Here is a 26,806-nt window from a genome sequence, read left to right as displayed (position 1 = left end):
TTTTTGCCTTCCCATTGTCGATGATTCTTCTCCCAACGGGAATCTGGTGTCGATTTTCTCTTCGTGCTACTGTAATGTATATGAGTGCTCTGCGTCCTCTCTAGACGTACTGGGCCGCCAAGGTTCGTATTCGTAACATGATAATATACTTACACAGCCATCGTTATGGTGATGGTGAATGCTTCGAGTGAAAACTCAACGCTGTTGTTACTGCTACTCGTCGGTCATAGTTTAGTGACATTCGTGAAGAAGCCCTTCTCGGTTGAAAATCGTATGGGCATTGACTGACATTGTATGAGCGACTTCGTTCTATGGCGTTGTAGTGATGACGGTGATCCCAAGTTCTCGTTGAGTGTTTGCAGTTCAATAGTTCAAGGAGTTGTGTTGTGCATCAATATCCAAGTATTGGGGAAGCTATTATTTTTTTTTGGATAAAATGGTTGGCGGAGCGAAGTATTTTTGCGTCATTCTGGTGATTATCTTGGGATTCAGTCGTGCTGTCAGAGAGGGTCGAGAGGAACGTTCAGGTTGGTTGTTCATACTGTGGTTGGATGCATGTGTTTCGCAGAGATCGACGTGGGGCAAAAGGGTGCATCGTCTCTGCTGCAGTTCGTGGACTTCAAGTCGTTGGGTGGTGCGGCAGTTTCCTTTATGCCGCCCCAGGTAGGTTGGAAGACGAGATCGAGTCATGTGTGGATTGCCTTTTTTCACATAGCTCCGTGGCGCTGCTGGGGGAGCACTGAATCTTTTGGAGGCAGAGGCGTTACGAAAACAGGTGGGCTTCCGTAAAGCTGTAATGGGTCTTGTGAATCATCTTGTGTTAGGGCGTGGTTCCACTTATGGCTGGAGGTGAAGACTATCACTGGATGTGCGTGTGTACTCCAGAGGAAGAGAGCAAACCCGAGGGGAGACGAAGGTGCCCGTCGGCCCAGGGTGAACTTGCTCAGGAGAAGGGTACCCCATTGGGATGCATGCCCCGGTCTAGCTTGAGCAGATGATCCATGAAGTTCAATGTGTTGTATACCCCTTGAATGATATTGTGTTGTCTAGGATGCTGTCTAGAACTACAGGTTGTTCGGTCTCAGTCTGCGCCTGATCGATGGGACTTTCGTCATAGAAGAGAATCGTTCGGTAACAACTTGTTTCGTTGACAACACTTTTAGTCGCTTGATAACAAATGTTGCCGCTCCGCCGTGTGTCATCATCCCTTCCTTCTGTGCAAGTTGCCCGCGGTGCATGCTTCGCACTGCGAGCCATGTCTTCGACTCAGGGAAACCAGAGGCCGGGCAGGTAAGGAGGTTAGCGTGAATAGCGCGCTCTTGTGATGTTTTGTCCTAGGATCTGACGAATAAAAAAGCCCTTGCCCTGCAAACTAGTTTTCGGAAGCACTCGGATGAGCATACTATCTATCAGGTCCTGGAAGGTGAAAGTATCGAATATGACCGACGATCAGAAGAGCATGGCGATGGCGGCTGGATTCGCTGTGCTAGCTTTCTCAATGTGGAAATGGCAGCATGATAAGGTACTGTCTCATCACGGCTTGTGTACTATCCTCATGCTGTAACAGCCCTTCGCTCGGGCTTACGAGAGTACACACTGTGAGGAGGGTAAAGTCGTCAAGGAGTCGACCGGTACTGTACCGGTTGTCGACAAGCTGCCGGAGGAATTCGATTTGAAGAGCGGAGTCGTGCGGATTGCCGTTTACCAGTATGAGAGCTGCCCGTTTTGCCGCAAGGTTGGTGTGTAGAAGCATGTGGTCATCAGTCGGACCACACAGGTTCGTGGTGTACTAGACTACCATCGGCTACCCTACAAACTGGTTGAAGTGCATCCTTTGACCAAGGCCGAGACTAAGAGCTTCGCTCCTGATTATAAGAAAGTTAGACTCGGCATGTTTTTGCACGAGTGAATTGGGTTCATGCTCAGGTGCCTTTGGTTACCTTTGAATGTAGTGGACGGATGGTACAGATGCGGAATTCTTCTGGTAACCGCATCCGGCTGCTGTCACATCCCTTCAAGGTCCACTTATTAGATATCGTCGCTGCTGTGAGTGAGGCAATGGGCACTACTAGCCACCCGAGTGAGGGGAAGGAGAGAGTGGGAGCGCCGGAGCCTACTACACGTAGTATGGTCGTGGTTTTCTATTCCATAAAATTGCCCAGTCTTTTCCCGCACCTCTGTGAGATCTCAGGATAACTGAGATACTACTGTCGCGCTGTGACAGCGCCGCTGTCATTAGTGCAAAATGCCCGTTATTCTCGACGACAAATCATCACTGACGAAAGATATGCGACTCGGCGTTTGATGCGTTGTGAAAGTACTTCCGGAAATCTCCCTGAGCAAGTATTCTCTGACCTGATCATAATTCGCTATAGAACCTCCAGGTCAGTTTGGCACCGATCACACCGTGCGATAAAATTCCAGCGATCTACGGTGTGAATCACACAGAGGCTATCTGTCGCAGCTTTTTTGTTTCTTTCGTCGTGGCAGCTAAGTTGCCGCAGCTTCAAGCAGACGGTGTATTATGCCGCAGGCTGTGAGTCTCGCAGTCCGAGGTCATTCGCCACTAGACATCCCAGCGACAGGCTATTCGGCTTGCAGGTGTCACGTTAGACATTTATCTCCGGCTCACGAGTTCTATCAGTCGTGTGATCCCTTGCACGATCTGAGTACGATCTTATGTTCTTGTCTGCGATTTGTTGATAATCTATGCGGACATCATGCTGATAAATGTATTACAACATCCCGTGCCTGCATTTAAGTGAGTGACGTGGGCTCCCCTTCAGCCTACTAGAGCCATGAGGAGTATTGTTTGATTCACAGACTCCCGTTGGGACTGACGATGTTCCGCGAGAGTGGAGTCAGACTCGAGGTCGCTATTGATCTAACTGTGGTCGGTCGTGAGCTTTGACCCCAGATTTTTCTTCCCTGAGGGTCTGAAAGAAAGGAACGATATTTCTCAATGAAGTAGACGCAGTGTATGAGACCTTAGTGGATTCGGTCGGTCCCAACTGAGGATGAAAGACCTCAGCACGTGACGCATGTGACACGGTTGAAACGACGAATCCTTTTGTGACTCCCCTTGAGGATACTATTTGCCCATTGTTTGCTGTGGTTACTAAAGAAGAAGTTAAGAAGCTACAGGGAGAGCGGATCTACTTTTGCAACAAGAACTTCGATGGTGTCTCGGCGATTGACCTCTATAGCTTAATAAATGTGTGGAAAGCATTTACCCATCTCATTGAGGGCTACTTTGAGTTTGAGAGTGTGGATGTCAGCGATGGTATTATGTAAGTGTTGATTTTATCAAACTCTAGAGAGACTGAAGACGGGACATTCATAGGACGTCAGGGCTCAGTTACGGCGCTGACTTCCATGGACCTTTCTGGGGGACAAAATCTTTCGAATGGAAATGTGTGTAGTATCCTTATAGAAATTCGCACTAATATTCACTGTTCGTCGGCTCAGGCTTCTAAGATTCATTTCTCAGTTACCAAGTTCATGACGGGGCCAGAAGCAGTAATGCCCACCACGAAAGACTCGACCGGGCCAAGTGAGGACGGTGGTCGCTTTCATCGTTGATAGTAGGTGCAAGAGTAGATACCTCGGATGGTGATGAACTCAGTGTAGAGGAGCAATGGGTCCGTTGGGCTGATCAGTGTTTGGTAGTATTTCCAGATAGCGACACATTTGACACTGCTTTTGCGGCCCAGGTACAACTAATTGTAATTAATATATATAGGAATCTGAAGGAATCTATGGAGACGTTCGACTACCTTCTCACGCACAAGGAGTTTGGATACATCTCGAAGATGGCAGTATACTGGAGTGGCACTTTTGTGATGATGATGGTATCGGGAGCTAGGAGGAAGAAGTATCATGTTCCTAAGGGAGAAGAACGAGAAGCGTTATACGAGGCAGTCGATATGATGGTGGATCAGATGGGCGACAACAGGTAGTATTTGGGCGAGGCTCTGCAAGACGCCATTGAGACTTTATCAGCTTCCTTGGCGGAAAATCTCCTTGCAAAGCTGACTTTAACGTCTATGGAGTATTGAGATCCGTGGAAGGGTTTACGACTGAGCGGCTCCTTTGGGAAAACACGAAGATCAAAGGATGGTGAGATGTGTTCCGAATGTTGGTGATGACGCAGTTCGTGGGTAGGTACGACCGCATGAAGGAGCTTGTGGGCCCCTCCATGGCTGACACTGTCGTACCACGAGGCCCTTCTACCAGCGCTGTGGTGGCCGCGTGAGTATGTTATGGCATGTTTGGTGTTAGACGCTCCCCGTCAGTTAGACTATCTGATGGTTAGTGTTTGTCATGCGTCGTTTCTGAAACTGACGAGCTTCTGATTTCTGAGAGTACGGGGGTCGCTGAATAGTTCATTCGGTATCTAGGAAACTCCATGGTATTCATGGTATCCTTGGTATCCTTAGTACAATTGACCTTAACGGCTGGAGCGGATGGGAATGGTAGTTTACGGTGTATGAACTCGATGTGTGTGGAGACGTTGGCCGTGAGATGTATGGAATATGAAAGTGCTGGACTGTGCCGTCGACGCTAGGACTGGATCGGACTGAATTAGTAGTCGAATTCGATTACATGTCAACTGATTGTGGATCAAGTGACGTAGATGACACGATGACGACGTTTGCAGGCCGCACCGACTGCCCCCGAACTGCTTGCTTATACCTCGATGGTGGAATGGGAGGAACTGCTATACCGGAGGAGAGTAGGATTTATAGCATTGGTGGGAGCTGGTGGCTGGGGTTGGTCGCGATCGTTACGCTATCCTGGCCTTACCAACAGAAGTCAGGGAAGGCGGGCTCTCACGCTAGTAGTATGAGGGAATTCGGAAAAGTAGTAGCAGATGGATTGACGACTTCTAACTGTGTAGTTAGAATGGGGGAGGAATCACAGTCATTCTGGAGTACCTTGGCGCCGGAGCGTTGCACAGGTGGCCGGGGGCTGGGCTGAGGAGGGAAAATGGCACCTGATTTTTCGCCGCTACATTCCAGAGTTTACGCTATCCAGAGCGAGAAAGTACTTATTGAGGCGTCTCAGTGTATTGATTCTCGACACTGGGGGAGGTTGGTGAAGATTCGTTCTTTGTCAGGCTCAGCCGTCGTCGCTGCCGAGAACCTCATCACCCCAGTCTGATCCCGATGCCCCTGTGAATGATGTCACCAGTGCATAATCTACTTGCAGATGGAGATGAGCATGTGGTTGGGATAGGCATTCTGTAAATGATGGCGAGAAGCAGAACAAGGCTGTATTGGATAAGGGGCAAGCACTGAAGGTAATAAGGGTGGAGACGAGGCGGTAACTATAGCTAGGGCAATAAGGGTGGCAAGTCAATTGGGATGGGGTATTTTGCATATATATATTTCAACCCATGTGCTGTCGAGCGAGCTCAGGCATTGTTGTGGAATTTGAGTGGTGATCGAATAAACAAGTTGTTCATTCGGAAAATCACAGGGTTGTCGGTCTGCCAGCCGGGCTTTATCAGAAATCGCCTATGCATGGTTTCTTACCGTTATATTCTTTCTGCTATCTATTCACATCGCTCGGTTTTCAGCTTTGTAATGTTTTGTATGTGTAATTAGATTAGACTAACCCCGAATGCATAGATCTAGACTTCAACCAGAGAACCCTGACTGTGTGCTCATAATTGCTCAGATCTCCTCGCATTGGTAGACAACTGTAAACTGATTAGCCTGGCGGGGTTTGATCTGGAGGAGTTACTGCCACTACTAGACCGCAGTATGAAGGATATGCTCAGCAAGGCAAGAGAGCTCTTGGGAATTCAAATTCACACCGTTGTTTCAGCTCAATAGAAATTAACAGTGTTTACCGAGTGCTTGCTTGTATGGTCTGCTATGGTTCGAAACCATTTCTGTGAAGTTATTACTGTTTCCACCTGGTTACTGAATCATTGTTTCGTATGGGGATGTGAGGGTCGCGCTGTTGTTGTTGTGGGCTAGAGTTACTTGTAGATTGCTGTCTTGTATTATGACGGAGCCTGTTCGAGAAAACTCTCGAGGGCCAACACCCGAGGACCCAACGACGGAGGGAGATGTTCACGTGCACGACATCCGAATTGAAGAGGCTCGGCCCAGTGTGTTGTCACCAAATCGAGGGCGTTCGGTTTCTGAAGGGCGATCACGCGTGAATTCTCTCCCATCGCATAGCATGCTTATGGTAGGAAAACGACAGTGAAGGGAAGAAATTGTTGTGGTGGTTGTCAGGTTCATATGAGCGACTCGAGACTGTCGGCCAATTTGAGCGCAATCGACCCCGCATCAGCAGCGGCTGCGGCTCCCACGGGAGAGCCCATGCTCGGATCTGTGGAATTGGCAGACAAGAGCAGCGGCTCGAACTCGGTGGCCGAGCGAGATAGGGACAGTTCGATGGACCTCTCGCCGGGCATCCATCGTGGCCAGCCTGGTGCCGCACGATCTACTGCTGAGCTCTCATTCTTGGTGCAGAAAGGTGGGCAGTGGTGATGATCTGCAGTTGTTGGTGATGTGCTCTACAGGCATACGAGGGGTGTTGTCACGCGGGGATAGCGGAGTCAATCGACCAGGAGGAACAGTGACTAAACAGTATGGGGCTGCGGTGAGGAGCTTGGATGAGGTTCGGGCAGTTACGGTATCGGATTAGGTTGCTACCCTTGGTGCCAAGAGCCAGACGCGGTTCCAGTCAAAAGCAATTATACCCACTTTTGATTTCAGCACGTATAAAGGGAAGACCTTTGCCAAGTTGCGGAGGTGAGTTATGCTTGTGTATCGCCTTGTATTGATTTCCTTATTTTCAGAGTGTTTGGTGTAACTGATGCGGAACTGGTATCTTCCTTGTGTGACTATCCATTGCGGACTCAATCGGGCACGGGGGATGCTGGGAAATCTGGAAGTATCTTCTGGTTCACCAGTGACTCTAAGTAGGACTTGTGTTGTCGTCTCATTGTTGTTGAGTAGTGGTGTGAAGGTATCTGTTGAAGTCGATATCGCGTAAGGAATCTATGCTTCTCCAGAACATCGTGGGCGACTATCTGAAACACTTCATTAAGTAGGCCGACCTGAATGTGTGGTGTTGGTGATAGTGATAATTTTCAGGAATTCCAACTCTATTTTATGTCGGTTTTTCGCACTGTTCAAAATCAAACTTCAAGGTTTCAAGCGAAGTAAGGGACTGCTGTATCGCTCCGCTAGAAAGTGTTGATTGTTTGGGCGGTTTTGATTAGGCACGAGGTTCGTTGTGATGAATAACATATTTGGCGGGCTGTCGTGTCAGCGGAAATATGATCTTAAAGGCACCACTGAGGACAGGTAGGTTTTTTGGCAATTGTCGCTATCGAGCTAGCGATTCAGATATGTGGCGCAGAACTCTGATTTGATGACCTCTCATGGCACAGACCAAGGCAGTCGAGCCCCACCGGGTACCAATAGCGGTCAGGAGACACCACGGTCGCCGAAGGTTCTCAAGGACCTTAATTTCTCAGGCCAGACTGTGATGTTGCCAGAGGTGAGGTTCATATTGACGATTTATATCATCTGGTGTTATTGACAGGTCCTTTGTGCGGCTATCAAGTCGGCCCTTGTTTGTGATACTGAGTTCCTCATGAAACACAGAATAATGGATTACTCCCTTATTCTTGGTATTCATGAAACTTGTGGTAAGAACGATTTTTGTGGCGCAGCGGTAATTATTTCCCTTCAGACGTCGCCGCTGTAAAAGCACTGGTGGACGCCGATCAAGTTGCCGCGGCTATTGTGGTAGGTGCTCTGTTGATGCATCACGGGGACCTGGCCAATCTCGAACTTGCAGGTCTCATCAGCGCCTGCTACACCTTCTGGAGTGGAGCCTCGAAGTCGATTGTTTGAGCTGTATAAGGGTGGAGTGCCGGGATGGGATGATGATCGAGGTGAGATTTGGACACAATCTGAGCTCGTACTTAGGCAATTAGCTCTGGCGGATTGTATCACACCTGAGGAGAATATTCGTGGAGATATGTTGGAATTCTATCGATAATTCTCATAACAGATGTTCACATACTATTCAAGTGCGCATATTGGTTATCTAACAGTACTCCATAGTTACTCAACAGCTGTTTATATAACAGTATTCCATAGTTACTTAGTTAACAGCTGGTTGTATAACAGTAATTAACAGTTGCTCAATTGACAATTGGTTATACTGTATAACACCGAAAATAATACTATCTCCTTTCACAATAATATTGTGATAGTAGCACAATCCTCCGAGAGATTTGTGATTTTTTGGTTGATCATCCTCATTGTGTCAGGTGTGTGTATGGTGTACTACGTTGGTATAATTGATATCTTGCAACAGTACACTTTCAAGAAGCGAGCCGCTAGATTGATGAAGAAATACACTATCGGGTGAGCGACTCGTCTCGCTTCTCTGAGAGGCGCACACTTTCCTTGTTGCCTCAGATGCTTCCATGAGATTGACACTGAGCCGCCTGAATATTATCGAAACCGTTTTGTAAAATATCTCGACGAAAAGTTCGTTCCACTATCGGATGCCGATCTGTCAAAGAAACACGCGGAGGTTCCCGAAGTTCAAAGTTTTCTCATGAGCCAGGCCATACGGGAAAATCAGAGCGAAGGATGTCAACGAACTGTCAAGTAAAGAATATGAATCAGAAGCATTCTGCTAGCGGCGACGTCGATGTGTATGAGATAACGATTGGGCAGAGTGTTGCCCATATTCAGCCAGTTTTCTCGTGTATCATTTCACAGCGTAGTCTGCAAGTAGCTGACATGTAGTTGTCAGGGCTATTCTCTTGGCCATAGACAGTAAGTAATTTTGTTGTTGGCCTTGGTGCAGCTGACCTTCTCGTTATGTGGGCCACTACTTGTGTGTAGACTGTGTTCAGTAGCTGCTGTGTAACGGAGTCATATTTATCATTGTTGAACTACCCGCTTTAGTTCATCCAGTTCAATCACGGGATGAGTGGATCAACTACTAACACAAGAAAATATCATCACAGCAATTTGCACTTATTGTGTGACAAAACATGTCAAGATGTGATGGCGATTAGTCAGCATCTTTTTCTGGGGCTTCCGACGACTCCACAGGTGCTTCCTTTGGTGGCTCTGAAGGTTCGTTGGGTTTCTCTGTCGTCGATTCTGATGATTTGGTCGCCGATGCAATGGCTGTTCGCAGTTGGTCTGTAGGCCCTGATACAAAATGAGAAAAATGAGAATCGCAAACCAACAACGAGATAACTACTTGCGATATACGCGACAACAAAAGCTAGCATGATAACGCTCCCATCATAGGCTTCTGAGTCAGGCGTGGTGTTTAAGTCTGCAAATGAAAAATTTGAATTGTCCCATACTAAGGAAAATTACGTACCGATTTTGAAATCGTCACTAGAAGATCCATCTTTGAATTCTGTGCAAGTTAGAGAGAACAGACGATGCGAAAGAGTGTAAGCTTTGTTATCAGAGTCACCCACATCTGTCACATCTGAAACGCGTTTGGTGATGATCAAGACGGTCTGGTAACTTCCCACGTAGAGTGTCATGTTTCTGATCTTTGCCACACTTGATCTTCACGTTGAGCTGGTTTGCATCAATGGGCTTGTCACCGTTACCGTTGCACTTCACCTCAACCTTTGTTCACACTTACAAGGGGCGGACGACTGTGTGTGGTCGCCCACCTTCGCTGTGGTGGAGCCGGCCTTGTTCATCACACGTGCCTTGATTAATGCTGACCAACCACTATCCGACACTTTCACTTCGGGTGAGGCGATCTCGACAGTTCCAAAGGTTTCTCTAGTGCCACCTGGATGGTCGACGAATCCCTCTCTAAAATGACGCACTGCGGACTGAATTCACAATGAAAACCCACAGTGTGAATGCTTTGTCGTCAGCGGCGGCGGCGGCGTTCTGGTCGGTTTTCGCATGAGATCGCTGGGCCGCCGAGTGCTTGACGAATTCGAGCCACTCGATATCTTCTGTTGTGAATATCTTGTAATTGGATGAGTAACTAGGAGGAGAATCCAGGTTGAAATTAGGTCCCGAGTTCGACCCTACGGTCCGGCTTTTTGTATGCGGCACTTTACAGGCTTCTTCGAATCGGGCAATGCATCACCGTCACCAGTGAGCTTGCGGGGAGTCGACTCACAGCACTGAGCGTTACCCATGAAACACACTAACTGAGTCTCGTGCGCACAACCGTGGCAGTCTCGAGACAAATCGATCAGAATGGCGAGCGCGGTTCACGCAGCAGTACGTGCAGTCACCACTTAACGCCGTTAAGTTAACGGTATATCTCCTAAACCTTGCCGCTAACGGGACATATTCTGTGTGACATCTACTGGTCTACTGCGCAAAAAGAACTCCACTTGGGAGAGGTTTCCATGTTCACTTCACTAATAGTATACCTCTACACGTGCATTGCGAGGACTCGGTTTCAACGCTTCCACTGGGTGAATCATGCGGGTGAAATCAATAAGTCGGCCTCGTTTGTGCAAGAATCTGAACTCGTTAACCGACTCATTGCTCTTTGTAACGTAAAGCAAGGCTTTCTGAAGGGCTCTGCTGCTCGTAGGTTCGTCGTGTGAATGCTACGATTTCACTACCGTCTTTTTTCGTGTTGGAGGAATATATGTTCGCTCTCCTCAGCTGAGCTCACAAGTTTTTTCACTCATTATAGAAATTTCATGCGAATTCGGGTAGAAGTCTACAGAAACCAATACGAACTTCCCCCCAGAATTTCCTCATAATTTTCCTTTTGTCACCAACACATGTAATTGACCAGGTGCATATTATCCCCCCACACTGGTCGTTTAACTCGACTCGGGTATTTTAAACGATCTCGTCCAGTCATTTCAATACCAACTTTCATCCAAGTGTTAGTGAGCCCAGCAGACGAACATAATTTTACTAGACGTGGAAACAGCTCATTAGGTCACCGCGGACCCGACAATACCGTGGGGGTCTGTTGTGATGATATCACGTGATTCTACTCTTCGACGCTTTATGGCAAAATGCAGAGAATTGTTTGGATCAGGCGGTCAGTCTGGTCGCGAGATTATATCATAGTACCCTTGTGAAAACACTACTCTGTTGTATTCCTCTCTGATGATGCAACCGCTGAAACAGTCTGATCGATTTTGGTGTTCGATCGCATGCCACTTCTGACGATATATGAGAATATCACCTTCACCGTTGAAGCAGAATTTTCAAGTTAACCATGACTTTTGACTCCCTGTATCGAATTTCACTTTAATATGTTGCTGCATTTTACGTTCATCCGAATTTGTACTGTGAGTTTTTTGCTTTCCTTTGTAGATATTCCCGAAGAAATTTTTGTTTTGTTACATACCATACATCGGGAAACTTCTGTGATGCGCTGTAGGTTTTTTTCCATTGCATCTCCCGTCGACTGATTTACGCGCATGTCCGTAACGGCATTGACACCGTCCTGTCCATGGATCAGCAAAAATGACGACCGCGAGAAATTTTCATATGCGAAGTCCTATCAAAACGATAGCAGGGCTCCAGCAATGAGGCGATTCCGAAGGCACCCTACTACGATTGAGCAAAACGATAGGGCCGACTTTGGGTCCTCTTCGTTCGATTCTCGCAGGGATGGGCGAACAGGAGCTACTACTACTACTACTACTAGAGCGAAGGCTTATGTGTCTCGGTGGTCTGTACTCAGTGTAACGACATCACCTGAGAGTAAGCTGAACAGTTCAGCAATGCATAGTTTATCACATGCCAGGTCCAGGCACGAATGGTCCGAGTACTAAGGCGTCCTCTCAGCCGTACTCGACTCCAGAGAGTACATCTGATGACTCGTCGACTCCTCGAGATCACGACGGGCCTGCGGAAACCTGCCCTTGTGCGGTTTTACCGCGAAATGTTCCGGATCGAACTGATATTGATCGTTTTGTGAGTACATCGTACCTACTAGAAGGTAAAGTTTTTTCAATTATAATTTTCTCAGTTGCCATCGCTAAGCAAGGTTTTGGACCACCTTATCGCACTAGGAGAAGAGAGAGAGAAAAACATGCCCGAGAAACTCATACGGTCCCGTTTTCATTCGGTCGTTATTCCAAGTGAGCGCAATTCTTCTACTGGTAATTCACAATTGTGTCCTTAGATATATCAGTTGCCGACTACCTAATACGGCTATCGAAATTTTTCCACTGCTCGGGAGAATGTTTTGTGATAGCATTGGTGTACCTGGACCGAGCTGTGAAAGAAGCGGCTTCGGTTGCCGCTTGTGACGTAGCGGCTCCTTCTATTGAGGATCAATCCTCCATTTTTAACATCACACGCTTGAATGTCCACAGGTGAGAAGCAGAAGGGCTGTGTGCACATGGTCAACTACATGTGTTGGTGACAATATGATGATTCTGAGGAAATTCTGGGGAGTTCTTGTTGGTTGTTGTACACGTCTTGCCGAATTCGTATATAAACTCCTATAACTAGTGGGGAAGCTCTTGAGCTCAGCTGAGGAAAGGGAACATATATTCTAGCATTGCTCCTACAGTGTGGGGGAAAATTACGCATATGGTCAGCTACATGTGTTGGTGACAGTATGAAAATCCTGAGGGAATTTGGGAAAATTGTTGCTGATTTTTGTACACTTCTACTCGAACTCCTACAAATAACAAGAATTTCTCAAAAATTCCTAGGGACTTACATATTGTCACCAACACATTCCTGAGGGTGAATTGCAAAGTGTCGGGATTCGTCGCTTGTTCGGTTTTTCATCGTTTTGTGAATGGCGAAATTGTTTATGATCGCTTTTCTTAATTGAGAGTAGTGTTGGTTTGTAGGTTGTTGTTGACGGCCTTGACCCTAGCGGCCAAGTACTATGATGATTGCTATTATGCGAATAAGAGGTATGCCGAAATAGGAGGGGTATGCACTAGAGAGCTCAATTCGTTGGAAGCATATTTCCTTGATATGATCCGTAGGTCCCGGGTTCAAACCTCGGTGGTGTCATCATTTTTCTGTCAGATTATCGTTTATACGTGGCGCCGGAAGAGTACATAGCATATAAGGAAGAAGTAGAGAACGTATCGAAGCCCTTGTATGCTGCTACGTGTTTTGTCGGGGAAAAATAATACCACTTTTTGTTCTTCTTCTGCCACTTTGCAAATGCTGGCATAATCATCATATTGATAATTAAGTTAACGGTGTTGTTGATGATGATGAAGAAGATCGTACCGTTTTTTACACTCGTCGTCGAGGCGTCACCAAGGGACTTTCGTGTGTTATGTGCTCACATTTTCGTTGTAAATGGTACGGTGTACTCACTGTGTCTCCTCCTCCTCCAGCTGCTGCTGCTGCTGATCATCATCTTCTGACTAGTCTTCTTGTTTTTTATACTACGGCTCACTGCTCGGTTGTTGCTGCTGCTGCTATTGCGATTGTGTGCGTATCGATTTTTTTATTATTTCGTATGTATCATGTTAGTTCTTCCTGCTCCCACCAACGATCAGATTCTTAAACTTTTGATCAGCATCATCTCGACTGAATCAACTGTGATGGGAAAGTTGGGGGACGCTGCACCGTAACTGTTTTTTTCTCTATTGTGGGCATAAAGAGCCCGAACCAGGAAAAACGGTGCTTACTTGTTCTCAAAACCGACGTCATCAGATCATCAGTTTTGGTTTGTCGTCTCGTAGAGCTGCTAGCGAATAGTTGGTAGATAATCGATTAACCGTGTTGTTCATTTTTCTATATTCTCATGTCACAGTTGCCGTTGTCGTAGATTTGTATGTATCATGTTATGTAGAGATTAGTGATTCGTCTGTACGGCTGACCAAGTGGTTGATTACCAGTTGGCGTTATCGGTTTTATCTATTTAATGATTATGCATAGCTGTTATCATCATCAGTCGTTGAGGCGTCTATAAATTTCTTCCCCTTCTTGTCGTCGTCGCTGTATCGGGCCATCACCATCTGCACTGCCGGATGGTGCTGAGGACATAATTTTTGCGTGGATTCGTGAGTGGCCGAGATGGGTCTAAGAATGTCCTTGTCTCTGCCTTGCTCAATGATCATACGCTGTTACTCTCGTCACCACGTGTGGTATCATACTTGTTACTGCTCGGGCGGTTGAGCAATTTTTAGTGCAGCAGCAGAAACATCAATATTATTATTATCATCATCATCGTCGTTATTGTCGTCGTGATTAACTAATAATTTTGCTATGAATTACAAGATGCCTTGGATAGCGTGTTGGTGATTTGAGATCGTCGTAGGGTGAGTGGTAAACCTGACGTTTCCTTATCTACATAATATTGTTATCATCTATCGCTCTCTGAACCCATCTTTTCATTTGCTATTTGTCGTGTCACATCAACTAGCGGCTTGTGTTGTCAATCGCCCCGGTGGCATCATATCAGTTGATACAGTCATCAGTCGAGTGTAACGTGTTGTCTAACATTGATACTGGTCCGATGCAAACGGTTGGTAGGAGGCCATTTGAACTCACGTGGCACCTTTCTTAATCTTGATAAGATGCGATTGTCCTGCTTAACGTCTCTGCCGACTGTGGATTGAATTCACAGATGGAGAATAGCGACAGTAGCAGGCTGCAACTTGCAGCGCACCTTCTACGGAAGGCCGAGATAGTTTGGTGACTGCGATACAAACACCCCTGTTGACTGGTCGTGTGCGAGTACTCGGTCACTTCTGAACTACCGATTGAACATGATACTTCGCGATGGTGCCACGATGGACTCCAGAATCACGATTATTCGCTCAACGTTGGTGTATCGCAAAGCGCTTGGTAGAATAAGTCGCTCCTACTGTACTGAGTGTAGAGCGGCTTGTGAGGGACCACAGCTGCTCGCCAAATCTTATAAGACATCGTGTTCTCGTTGATATCTACGCCGGCGGTGTCCATTCTGACTAGCGTTAACCCTCTAGCTGTGTTCGCTTGGTCAATGATTATCTGCTATTGACAGCACGTACGATTATGGTTAGTGTATGTTCCGAGTAGAGACTTCACTGTCCCTTCATAAACTCAGTTTCCTCATCACGAGCACAGTTGTATTGCGCTATGCATAGTGACATACGCAGAGAGTGTTGCTTGCTATATATATTGATGTTGCTTCCGACAGCGGCACTTGATGACACTTTTCAACTCCTCAACCATCGAATAGAACGTCAAGTTGGAATGAGAAAAAGGAGGTCGCCTTGAATGATTCCTATCAAGGCATGAAACGATGGTCAGGTGCACTGACACGGTATGCGTTCCCATCTGGATGGCTCTTGTCATCACCCTCGCACTGATTCTGGTGAACGCTGCTTGCTATGGAGATTTGAGACGAATAAATCATGGCGTAAATTATAAGGGTGATGACTGATAGTCAATATTGTAGGAGTACGACGGCACTTCAGGAGAGCTGTGCGGTGCGGACGCGAATGTCCGAGATGAGCCCTTCCTCTATTGGTGCGCTGGCATCGAGGGCGAGGCACACACACCTCTTGCTATGAACTATGAGAACCCTATCTGTGTACAACGTTGCCCGACAGAACAAGAACCACTGGGCAATCTTGCCTGTCCAATGCCGGCTAGAGTCGATATAGCTCATAATGGTGATGCGCCCTATACTGGGAAGATCACGACGATCACGCAAGTAGTGGTACCTCAGCAAGGACTCCACACTATACCTGTTGCTGGTCGGTATTGTTTCCCAAACGAAACCTTTCTGGTGAAGCAGGTGGCCCCAATAGAAGTCGTGCTTGTCCACATCTTGCTGTAGGTTCTACAGGGCTCGATATCAAGCCGGCCACAGCAAGTTCTCGGCTGCCTCAGGGATTTTAGGAATGCATTGAAAGCTATCGCAACGAGTATCAGTATGGGCCAGCCGAGAGAGTGCTCTCCCTTCATCAGGTTTAGTGGTGACGCTTCTGTTCAACTATGGTTACATCATTATGGTTAAAAAGCACGTCAGGGTGAGTTGAAGTATCCTAATACATGCATAGCATCTTTCACACAGGCAGTAACCACGCTATCGCTGGCGGCCTTGGCAGTTGCCTCCTGTATGACAGCAATCTTGTGCTTTAGAGACGACGACATGCTCAACACAATCGATGTGGAATCATCCCTCGAGATGAGCCATTTCGACGTGCTGGTCTTTAGTGCTCTACGTTCGTGTGACTGCCTCCCCCTCCAGATTGCATTAAGGCGCATGCTCGGCGTCCTGTCGTGTGTATCAGCACTTGCATGTGTGCTCATCTGCTATAAGGCGCAGCACACCCTTAGACTGGGATCTGATTACGCAGAGGATACTTGTGAGAGTAGACGTCTCTGAACGCCCTTCACATTTTGATTCAGACAAAGTCATTTTCGAAGTCCCCTCGTTACTGCTGTACCCTTTGATCGACATCACCATAAAATCCGTCGTTATTTTAGTATTTCTCGTCCATCTTCACGCTGTGTTTATGGTCGATCTGTGTAGATCCTTGGCATCGCCTTTGTGTGGCTTATCACGAGCGGGTCAATCACAACTGAGAAGGCTGTCATTAACGGTCACCAAATTGCTGATGTCTCTCGAACCTTCGAGTATTCTGCTATAGAGAGGTATTTGACGATTATATTGTTGTTGATAGCATAAGTGTCAGATTCATGATAATCTATTGGTTGGGCTCATCGATATGTATAGGGGAGTTTCTATGGGCACTGACTCACTATGCAGTCAGTTACGCTACTATTCTCTATTACTTTGCGCCGAAAGAGATATGTGGCGGTCGTCAGGTGAGGACGATATCTGCCAAACACTTGAGCTGATGTCTGCTCGAATCTGCTGAATGTCATCGATGCGTTGGTCACACGCGGAATTTTGTGGAAGCATTTCGTGACGAGATTCTCGCACTTCCACGTCAGATGCCTCGGTTATCAACAGTTCACGGCTTCGTGAGCGGGCTGGGATATCATGCAAGCACGATAGCTCTTGGGTCGCTGTTGACAATGCTAACCCGACCTTTGAGGCTTCTTTCCAAGTTGATGGAAGCGGCGTTGAGAACTACGCCTGGTGCTGCCTCCTCAACTCAGTTTTGTCGCGGGGAAGTCTATCGGAAGCTGTTCAGTTTCGTCAGTGAAGATGCGTAAGTTGCCCTGTGGGTGGCTTGCTCACCACGGTTGATACAGCGTCTCTCCAGGTATGTTGATGTGGCCTTCAGCTCAAAATCCTTCCTGGCGGCCGCGAGGAACGTCTTTAAAGTTACATATAAAGATCGAGTCGCTGTTGGTGTGGTATCGAAGATGGCTCTGGTAACAGAGACTCAGTGCCAATGGTCAGTTCGATGGGTTCAATGACAGCTGATTCACGTTGTCGGGGCTGCATCGTCCGCGGTCATCAGTGGTTACATGGCGTACATGGTGGTCACTTCGGATGCAGTCATGATGAACATACACCACGAAGGACATGTGAGCCCATTCGACTACGCCGTTTCGAGGCCTCGAGCGTCCACTGATGCACTTGCGGCTGGGTTCGTGCGAGTCGCGTTCGGTAAATTTGCAGTCATTGTTAATTTTATAGGACAATATTCTTGGTGAAGATGTCAGGTCTCTTCTCCGCTTCTCATCTCAATCTTCAGCAGTACGCTTGGCGGCGTTATGTCGATGAGCTTCACAGCTACCTTCAGTGCAGTAGCGAACTCATTGCTGTACGAAACGCTCCTGTCGTGGGTCATATACTCAACTTACGTCAGATACTCTCACTGCATTGATCAGACGAACCCTGGTTATAGCGGGCATGTTCCGGCTCTTCCCCGAAATGCCATATCGTCGATGAGAAGTATCCCCGCAGATTTTACTGACATTAGCATGCGCTAGCTATATGTCGAATGATCATGTTTCATGCAACTGGAAGATTGTGCTTGAGTTGGATCTCTAGTCATTGGCTGAGAGCATATTATGGATGAAGCCTAAATTGGTCGAATGTCAGTCTTTCCTGGTTGAAATTTACTGCTGTTCATGCGCATCAGTTTTTTCTTTTCCCTAAGGCTTCCGTGGATTAGTGTAGACTGCAGCAAGGAAGGCACAGGAAGGATATTCACAGATAATCGCTGGAGCTATACATTAGCTCGCATACGACAGCGACAGGATTCGAACCTGCGCAGGCTGAGCCTAGCGGATTTCAAGTCCACCTCCTTAACCACTCGGACACGCTGTCTATACAAGTTTTGGATACCGCGAATCGCGGCGGGGCTCGTTATTCTGTGCAGAATTTCTGTCTGGATCGTTAGTAGGTGCGGCGCGCAGCATTGCCAGTGAGGACGGCGACACCTATGATAGCTCGAGCTAATTATTGCATGTGTACCAATATTTTCCTGCCCTATGGATTGCTTTACGCCAATAAAGACTGTTATAGGCAGCAGTTGAATCATTCAACTTGAATGCACTGGTGCAACACAACACTTTGGTATGAAAGAGGATTAAGGATGAAGCCTTAGCAGCCTGTGCGCATTATCGTACGTGCTTGCACGGCGTGATCGGCTGACCATTGCAACTGACGCAGAAACTGTCCGCAGATGGTTTCTCACCATATACACCATTCCGAATACGACAGCGGCAGGATTCGAACCTGCGCAGGCTGAGCCTAGTGGATTTCAAGTCCACCTCCTTAACCACTCGGACACGCTGTCTGATGAGGCTTCGGAGGCATAGTGTCCTCGCAACGATGATGCCACCTGGTGGGGTCAGACTTCCATTCGCAAGACCTAGAAGTTCAACGGCTACGTCGACATATACGCAATTTTGTCAGCATTGTTCGTAGAAGCCTTCTTTCAGATAACGGCGACCATGACGGTGATTTCGATAGAAATATTAGGTACGGTAGAAGATCAGTTATTTCATCTCCTATTGAGTACAGGAGCAACACAATTAGAGCTGGCTCATACTGGGCCCAGTTGAGACCATTAGAAGTGATCGCTGTTGGGCAACAGTGTTGATGCCAACAATCGGGTGACGAGTAGATGTTTTCGTGTGTTTATTATGCTTATCAACACGACTCGCAACTCTCCAAATGGGAAGAGTGGAAAGGCGCTGTCGCCATGCTGGGGTCGAAGTCAACTTTGTGTGTAGCACACGATCTCCGAACGATCCAGCGGACTTCCCCATGAACCTCCCTGTAGTGGAGGAGCCTATAGAAAATGAATGCAGAAGTGAACAGCGGGTTGACACTGTTCGGCTCCGTGCTTACCATGCCGGTCCTTTTCCAACTCAATCAGCTCCTTCTGCTCCTTCTCCTCCTCTTCTCTAGCCTTGATTCGCCGTTTATGTGAAGTAGTACTATCATACAGTCTTGAAACCACATTTTGATATGGGGCGCTGAGCTCAGCTACGATCTGATAGGACGTCCCAGGAGTATTAACGAGACCCTGCGGCCTACTACAGTATTTCTAGGTCGGATTAATTGTTTACCGACATCTTTTACCCACTTGGTCAATGTTTTACATATACGTTTTTTCGTTAACATTTTACTCATGGCTTTAATGAATTAATGTTATACCCAGTTTATTTGAAAGCATGGGAGTTCAATTCAACGTAGTCGGTCTGGAATTCGATCTGGAAATGCTATCTGGAGAGAGCCTACTTTGTGTTCTTTCCTCTCAGCCTTGATGTCGATATTCTCTCTCTCTTCTCTAGCACTGGCCAATCGTCTGATAACTTCTGCGTTTCTCTCCTCGAATCTCGTCCGCTCTCTGGACTGACATCGTCGTGCCGCTGCTTCCTGAGAGGCCCATAGTCGCCATAACCCTTCAACTAGCGTACACGCTCATGTTTCAGCCTCCGTTCTTCCTGCTCCTTCTGGAGTTTCGTCTCGCGATATGCAGTGATACGCTAAGAAGAAAACAAATGGCGCTCAGCCGATAGGGCTACCCACAATTCTCCGCCTTACTTGCCTCTCTCGACGACGCCTTTCAAGCTCGGCAGTTGAAGATTCACTCGACATCGCGGCATTCGATGCTGCTAGCTCCTGCTCTCGCTGTGAAATAGACCAACTGCTATATTCTCTTCTCACGCATACACACCATTCGAGCAGTCTTCTCCCTCTTCCACTCCTCAATGAGCTTTTTCCTCTCCATACGGGCAGCGTCCTCAGCCTCCTTCCGTTTACGAGCCATCGACCGCTCCGCTGCCAAATCCACCTATTCAACGTATCATACAGCGTATCAATACACATAGTAATACATTGGAGTTTCACCCATGATATGAAAAACACTAGTGAGAAAGATATCTTACAATTCACTACATACCGCGAAAAGCTACGTAAAACTGGTGAAACTCGACTGAGTTAGATCGAACCACTCACGGCATACTTCAGCGTTATCGGCTCGCTTCCTCTGCCATTGTTCTTTCCTCTCCCTATACTGTTCAATCAGCGCCTTCTTATCAGCCTCCAGCTCATTATAGCGGCTCCACCTAGCCTCCAAGCGAAAACATCTCACCATGGAGGCCCCTACCACGCGATGTGCTCCTCGATATCCTCCTGGTCTAGTTGACTTGACAACCTCCGCATGACTTTGTCTATGAGCCCATCCGAATGCCGACCAGAACAGCCAGAGACCACCTGTGGCACCACTTCTTCCCAAGTTGGACATTCCATCACCCCATGCGTTGAGATTTCAGAGCTCTGACTATGGCATTAACTCGAATATATAAATACCCCAGATTCTCTAAAATTATATAAAAATATTGCTATTGCTCGAATGTGATACTAATGTGATATGTTCACTAGGCCGTCTCGACGAATTAACGGAGCTCGTCACGTGTTCAGGGAAAAGCGTTTTTGGTGTATATATTTCCGGATCCAGATTTTCATATTTTTCTAGGTATAGCTCTCGCTTGCAAGTTCAGCTGCATTTGAACTCTCTCTGGTTGTGGAGAAATAATCCGTACGCACGCACATGATCCGAATTCTGATATATAAGCTCCGCTCGCTCTGCAATCAACAATCTCACAAATCGCAACTCGACCACATTTCAGTTTTTCTCTCCTACCTGTAAGAATGCATCATGATCCTTCGTATTCCAACCGCCAGTTCTGCCACCTTCGTGTCTGGCAGCAAAGTTATGATTTTAGTCCCTACCACCGACTGGTCTACGCCATCTGGTCTGCTATTTTCATAATAGCCGCTCTAATTTCCTGTAGTCGGGGGTCCTCTTCACTAGTCTGGCACGCCGATGAGACTGATTTCCTCCTACCCGAGGCCAAGAAGGAACTCTGAATATTTCAGCAGAGCTGTTCAAATGCACACAGGAGATTGGAAGCGACCTGTTGCCATTTGGAAAAGCGTTTCGAAGCGTTTTCCATCAGACTTCCAATGCGCTCCTCTTCTACCGTGAGATTGTCAAAGTCCACTTTCTGCTGAGATTTATACCTTCAGCAAGATCTCACGTACGGCCGAGTAGCAACTTCACCTGGTGATGCGATTCTCGAGTTCCAATGCGTTTGTCCGCAGCGTCGGCTCAGGCAGGCTCTCAGCGTTGGTAGTGAACTCGCGTACCTATTCCGAGCAAGAATTCATCCAGGAACCTATAATCTTCCCGAGAGGAACTCATTTTCAATTTTCCACATAGTTGTTAGCATATTTTCCGAACAGTTACCCTTTGAAACTGCACTAAGGGACACTTCGCACTCAGCCATTGTCGGGCCCTATGGCTGAACAGTATTTGCCAGAACTGGATGCTTTCGAGTACATCGCGAGGTGTTTGATGATGATTCCGACCACCACCGGACCGCTACCTTCGAACGAAGGAGAGTCAGCGTGTGATAGAGATCGTCTTCCCATCCGTCAAAAGCCAATTCTAAACATTTATTTTCATCACGTATATCTGACAGCTCTGCGTTAGTGAGGCCAAGCTGAGGAGAAAAGAAATAATCACCATAGAGAGCGAACTTTGCCCCAACTGACTTTTTTTGGATTTGAAGGTCCCTCAGAACTTAATAGATCAAGACACTCACGATACTGCTGTTTCAACAGCACCTGAATATGGTCGTACTGAGGAGGTTACTTCCGAGTTATCATCAACTAAATTGCCAGGTATATAACCAATCTTGTTGTAGCTGCTCTATATCGTGATTTCCGGGCAAAAAAGGAGAGAATTAAGTAGAAACTATTAGCAAATATCATAGGTTTTCCGATTCATTCTGTTCGTCTCCAATAAGTATACGAGTCGTCCTCTAACGGTCATAACTACTATGGCATTGCCCTAGCAACCACCTGTAACGAGCTCCACTTCTGCGCCCACGTATAGACGTTCTCTGAATCTTCAATAACCATATCGGTTTCACCATCCTCCTGCTGCAAGTCGCTCTTCTCGTATTCGAGCATCGTCGTAGCCTGTACGTATGAACTGTTTCAAGGAACGCCGCTGATTGCATTGACGACACAACAACTCTCGTGATGAGATCAAGACCAACAGGGACACTCTTGATGAGATCAAGACCAACAGCAGGGACACTCTTGATGAGATGAAGACCAACAGCAGGGACACTCGTGATGAGATCAAGACCAACAGGGACACTCATGATGAGGTGAAGACCAACAGCAGGGACACTCGTGATGAGATCAAGACCAACAGGGACACTCATGATGAGGTGAAGACCAACAGCAGGGACACTCTTGATGAGATCAAGACCAACAGCAGGGACACTCTTGATGAGATGAAGACCAACAGCAGGGACACTCGTGATGAGATCAAGACCAACAGGGACACTCCTGATGAGATCAAGACCAACAGCAGGGACACTCTTGATGAGATCAAGACCAACAGCAGGGACACTCTTGATGAGATCAAGACCAACAGCAGGGACACTCGTGATGAGATCAAGACCAACAGGGACACTCATGATGAGGTGAAGACCAACAGCAGGGACACTCGTGATGAGATCAAGACCAACAGGGACACTCATGATGAGGTGAAGACCAACAGCAGGGACACTCGTGATGAGATCAAGACCAACAGCAGGGACACTCGTGATGAGATGAAGACCAACAGCAGGGACACTCGTGATGAGATCAAGACCAACAGGGACACTCGTGATGAGATCAAGACCAACAGGGACACTCTTGATGAGGTGAAGACCAACAGCAGGGACACTCTTGATGAGATCAAGACCAACAGCAGGGACACTCTTGATGAGATGAAGACCAACAGCAGGGACACTCGTGATGAGATCAAGACCAACAGGGACACTCCTGATGAGATCAAGACCAACAGCAGGGGCACTTTTGATGAGATCAAGACCAACAACAGGGACACTCTTGATGAGATCAAGACCAACAATCGCAGATTCAAAAGATACGCCCGCAAAACACACACCGTGTCGTGTAGGGCAAAGCCAACGAGCATCATATACATGAGCAAACAGCTCGGCAAGGTGAAATCCGAGCTCATTGAAAGGTGTTCTTGGCAACAGATATTCCGTTAATAAACCTACTTCCCTTGCCCTTCAGCCACGCCTTTCCCTGCATATGGTAATGACCTCAACAGTGAGGCAACCACAGTATTAATAACAACCGCAGGAATAGACTCCGACGATGCCATCACCAACAAGAGAGTTAGAAAAAGGCGTTATCAAAGGCAGCTGTGAGCTCCTCTATTCTTAACGAATTCGTCGCGACATCAGTCATCGCTGAGATATCGTCAACAACCCAATTCCCAACCGCACCGTCTTCACGACGACAAGCAATGATAATGATATCACCAGTCGGACTTGGAGACAGCGCATGTCCCTAACCTCACTTGGTGAGGTCTCTGTTTGAACATATGCCCAGAGCGACAGCGTTATATGAGCGATATTCGTGGCCGTTTGGAAGGGTCACAGAAACCAACAGCACAGGATCTACGTCGCTCTCCGTGATCTCAAGATGGGAAGCTCCCCATGCCACTGACAAGATGACAAGCAAACATGAATAAACAATGGGGCGATGACTATCGCCAAGGACGATGACACATAAACAGTATTGTTGAACTCAGTCTTAGCAAACAACAAATCATCATAATCATTTTCACTCACCCAACTAGAACTGTGGAGTTTCACAACCCGTTTTACGTGAAGTGGCGTAATACTCGGTGAAAAACGCGATATTCGCGGTGATATGCAGTAGTCGTGGAATATGTTTTTCACTAGTGTTTTTCATATCACTAGGGTGGTGAAACTCCAGTATCAGAAGCCTCTCACATTCGCCAAGGGCGTGAAATTTTACGTCTGGTTCGCTTTCCTCAGCTAACTGGGACTCTCCTCAAATTTAATACGTTATAGATTAACACTGCAACACCGATCAGTTCGGGAGAAATCCAGATCGTATAACAGCAGCAGAGAACAAGTCATTCTATTAACAATTACGAAAGCGCGGCGGATAACTATTGAGTTCCGAAATACCTAAAAATTGATATTTCTTTTCGAACACCCACTCAAAAGTTACAATCACCTGTCACCGAAATCACCAAGGCCCGGAACAATATACGCCTTCTCGTTGAGTCCTCGATCAAGGCATCCACTGACAATACGGACCTAGCAAAACTATCGATGATACATTGCGAATTTTTCTTATTACTCTAGGGTAAGCAGCAGTGAGATTTTCAATGCCCTCTGGACACGAAATGAGATTGAGGAAAATGATATCGCTCTCTACTATGTGGCAGTTGGGGTCCTCCAGCAAGGACTTGATCGCCTAGGGGAAGCGCCGCCCATACAATGAGGATAACAACAAGACGGCACTCACCATAATACAGCTCCCTCCGGTGGCCAGCATCGGGTCTAGCAGCAAAACATGTGGTGATGACCTGAACTCATAACAGTGCTGGAAGAACAATATGTTTGCTTTCCTCAACTGATTCGAAAACTTACAGAATTTTCCTGCAAATTCGGGTGGAGTCGAAAATTTCCCGAAATTTCCTCCCAGAATTTTCATATTGCGTCCAATGCTGTGCATATTTTTTCACACTGCGTAATACAAAAGGACCGCGCCACTCTAAGAAAGCAATCTATGATGAAAAACCCCCACTACTACTTGAACTCGGGGAGTTTGATATAAAATAGTTTTGGCATCGCAGTTTCCTCATCACGTTGAATGAGAACCTTTCCAATTCTGGCTTCTGGGAATACTTCTTGCACAGGAGCCTCCATGCTTTCACCAGCACGCACACTGAACGAAAACTTATTCCCAATCAGTGTTGGAGGAGTACATGTTCGCTTTCCTCAGCTGACCTCAAGAGCTTCCTCACTCACATTGAAAGTTTAATCAAACTAATGGGAATTTCCAGAAATTTCCTCAAAATTTTCAGAAATTTGTATATTTTCCCACACTACCAATTACATGCTCACAGCCATCAGATGGTCCTCTGGAAGGCGCACACCCTTCACAGTTTCCTCAGTGGGAGTCGTTACTTTCACATCTTCAGCGCACCTACATCGCAGAGAACAGTAACACTTCCAGAAAGAGCCATGTCTCTCACTTGATCCAGCCGAGGTTGATAACCTCCTCAACTAGCAGCCTCGTGATGCGATCAGCTGCTCGACGGAACTCCGCTGATTTTACAGTATCAGCATCGCGTAAAATCGTCATTTGGGACTTCAAAAATAGTGTTGGTGAAAGTATATGTACATTCTTAGGATGCCTATAGACATCATACGATACACACACTAAGGCAGCTCTCTGTAGTCGTACTTGCAAATCACTTCGGAAATCCGAGCCCGTTCAGCGTCGTCACTGGCATCAATAATCAGAGAAGTCATATGACAATATTGGAGGAATAAAAATCTACTTAATAATCGAGTACCACACCCGCTGCAACGACCACAATACAATAAGTTGGTACATTGCCAGGTACCCTTACGTGCTTTACCCGATACCACGATGCAAGGCTCTCGAGGCCTCATCAGCCGTCAACCTCCACAACGTGTAAAACATCAGACAACCATTAACATGAACAATGAGCCCTCTAGAACTGCATCAGCTACTGCGAGCACCGGCTCAAGACACTAGGCAATGCTACAACTAACATGCAGAGTTGAAATCATGGAAAGCACCAATCGTTCGCACAACTCCGAAGGGCTTTCCACGATATCATATATTCTCCGTCACGCGAACATTATGAACGGAATCAGATTCCTTTCGAAGGCTTCCTCGTCACCTTCACCCTCATTGCGTATCGCTCCTCTTCCAGTAGTATTGGCTATATCTGCATTTGACCATAAGTGAGTTCCAATTAACACCTCCCAGTACTTGATAAAGGGCGATAAGCTCTACCAAGTGCACCACAGATGACCTTCGAACATCGCAGCTTCACTCAAACTCCATTGGGTCCAGCACAAGGACCGCCCTAAGGACCGTAGCGGAGCTCATCGAGGGGACCAGGAGAGCTAGGGCGCCAAAACTACACAGCGCAAGTACTGCTCTGTCTCTTCCTCGATAGGTCATCATTCCAAAGGAGCCTCCTCACAAGGCAGTGTTTAAGTGTACGGCTGACCTGTGTGGCAATACCGAAGATGCATATATTCACCAATTGTCTAGCTCAATCAGCATAAATCGGAACTTGTTACATTAGATCGTGCCACCAAAAGCGCTCCTCGGACCAAACACTTCCTTAACAGCTAAGTGCGTAGAGCACCACGATATTAAGCGAAAGACTCCCGGATCAATCCCCACGACACGTATCATCAAATTTTAAGAGATGATTTCGTTCGACCTACACCCCGCTGAGGCATTCTTAGATAACTCCTTGATTCTTCAAGTCGCATTATTGATAACTATGCTAACTTCGCTATTGATACGATTCGTT

The 26,806-nt window shown here is 46.9% G+C and overlaps 9 protein-coding genes and 2 non-coding genes across 11 annotated transcripts; 6 read left to right on the top strand and 5 right to left on the bottom strand.

Annotated features, from left to right (window-relative positions):
• Nucleotides 1-436: 436 nt before the first annotated feature.
• Pmar_PMAR001356 (hypothetical protein) lies at nt 437-853 on the top strand (the record flags this gene model as incomplete). Its single annotated transcript, XM_002783465.1, has 3 exons — nt 437-527; nt 569-663; nt 716-853. 3 exons carry the CDS (start codon nt 437-439, stop codon nt 851-853), a joined length of 324 nt encoding a protein of 107 aa, XP_002783511.1.
• Nucleotides 854-1,438: 585 nt separating this feature from the next.
• On the top strand, nt 1,439-4,255 carry Pmar_PMAR001355 (conserved hypothetical protein; the record flags this gene model as incomplete). Its single annotated transcript, XM_002783464.1, has 6 exons — nt 1,439-1,522; nt 1,568-1,735; nt 1,778-1,893; nt 3,596-3,955; nt 4,003-4,119; nt 4,165-4,255. 6 exons carry the CDS (start codon nt 1,439-1,441, stop codon nt 4,253-4,255), a joined length of 936 nt encoding a protein of 311 aa, XP_002783510.1.
• Nucleotides 4,256-6,195: 1,940 nt separating this feature from the next.
• Pmar_PMAR001354 (Phosphatidylinositol-4-phosphate 5-kinase type-1 alpha, putative) lies at nt 6,196-8,658 on the top strand (the record flags this gene model as incomplete). The annotated part of the gene is made up of 14 exons (XM_002783463.1): nt 6,196-6,204; nt 6,252-6,495; nt 6,542-6,621; nt 6,667-6,773; nt 6,821-6,943; nt 6,991-7,071; nt 7,119-7,186; nt 7,247-7,331; nt 7,374-7,527; nt 7,573-7,678; nt 7,723-7,778; nt 7,831-7,927; nt 8,309-8,405; nt 8,460-8,658. The coding sequence occupies 14 exons, from the start codon at nt 6,196-6,198 to the stop codon at nt 8,656-8,658; spliced, it is 1,506 nt and encodes a 501-aa protein (XP_002783509.1).
• Nucleotides 8,659-9,066: 408 nt separating this feature from the next.
• Pmar_PMAR001353 (hypothetical protein) lies at nt 9,067-10,180 on the bottom strand (the record flags this gene model as incomplete). Its single annotated transcript, XM_002783462.1, has 7 exons — nt 9,067-9,209; nt 9,262-9,339; nt 9,388-9,501; nt 9,548-9,647; nt 9,695-9,842; nt 9,886-10,023; nt 10,071-10,180. 7 exons carry the CDS (start codon nt 10,178-10,180, stop codon nt 9,067-9,069), a joined length of 831 nt encoding a protein of 276 aa, XP_002783508.1.
• A 1,586-nt stretch (nt 10,181-11,766) lies between these two features.
• On the top strand, nt 11,767-11,936 carry Pmar_PMAR001352 (hypothetical protein; the record flags this gene model as incomplete). The annotated part of the gene is made up of 1 exon (XM_002783461.1): nt 11,767-11,936. A coding segment is annotated over one exon (170 nt), but the record flags the coding sequence as incomplete, so codon positions are not given.
• A 118-nt stretch (nt 11,937-12,054) lies between these two features.
• Nucleotides 12,055-14,356, top strand: Pmar_PMAR001351 (conserved hypothetical protein; the record flags this gene model as incomplete). The annotated part of the gene is made up of 4 exons (XM_002783460.1): nt 12,055-12,103; nt 12,148-12,340; nt 12,830-12,966; nt 13,014-14,356. The coding sequence occupies 4 exons, from the start codon at nt 12,055-12,057 to the stop codon at nt 13,118-13,120; spliced, it is 486 nt and encodes a 161-aa protein (XP_002783506.1). The 3' UTR covers nt 13,121-14,356.
• A 3,748-nt stretch (nt 14,357-18,104) lies between these two features.
• Nucleotides 18,105-18,186, bottom strand: Pmar_PMAR001350. Its single transcript has one exon. It is a non-coding gene; the product is annotated as a tRNA-Ser (tRNA).
• A 390-nt stretch (nt 18,187-18,576) lies between these two features.
• Nucleotides 18,577-18,658, bottom strand: Pmar_PMAR001349. Its single transcript has one exon. It is a non-coding gene; the product is annotated as a tRNA-Ser (tRNA).
• Nucleotides 18,659-22,145: 3,487 nt separating this feature from the next.
• Nucleotides 22,146-22,350, bottom strand: Pmar_PMAR001347 (hypothetical protein; the record flags this gene model as incomplete). The annotated part of the gene is made up of 2 exons (XM_002783459.1): nt 22,146-22,199; nt 22,240-22,350. The coding sequence occupies 2 exons, from the start codon at nt 22,348-22,350 to the stop codon at nt 22,146-22,148; spliced, it is 165 nt and encodes a 54-aa protein (XP_002783505.1).
• Nucleotides 22,351-22,490: 140 nt separating this feature from the next.
• Pmar_PMAR001346 (kelch repeat protein, putative) lies at nt 22,491-23,450 on the top strand (the record flags this gene model as incomplete). Its single annotated transcript, XM_002783458.1, has 1 exon — nt 22,491-23,450. One exon carries the CDS (start codon nt 22,491-22,493, stop codon nt 23,448-23,450), a length of 960 nt encoding a protein of 319 aa, XP_002783504.1.
• Nucleotides 23,451-24,385: 935 nt separating this feature from the next.
• On the bottom strand, nt 24,386-25,760 carry Pmar_PMAR001345 (uracil phosphoribosyl transferase, putative; the record flags this gene model as incomplete). The annotated part of the gene is made up of 8 exons (XM_002783457.1): nt 24,386-24,404; nt 24,454-24,536; nt 24,580-24,696; nt 24,748-24,808; nt 25,036-25,170; nt 25,342-25,431; nt 25,481-25,642; nt 25,693-25,760. 8 exons carry the CDS (start codon nt 25,758-25,760, stop codon nt 24,386-24,388), a joined length of 735 nt encoding a protein of 244 aa, XP_002783503.1.
• Nucleotides 25,761-26,806: the final 1,046 nt, after the last annotated feature.

The sequence above is a fragment of the Perkinsus marinus genome, assembly GCF_000006405.1.
Source record: "Perkinsus marinus ATCC 50983 genomic scaffold scf_1104296936976, whole genome shotgun sequence".
In the NCBI taxonomy this organism is placed as follows: Eukaryota; Perkinsozoa; order Perkinsida; family Perkinsidae; genus Perkinsus; species Perkinsus marinus.
This window is presented reverse-complemented; position numbering and strand designations above follow the sequence as displayed.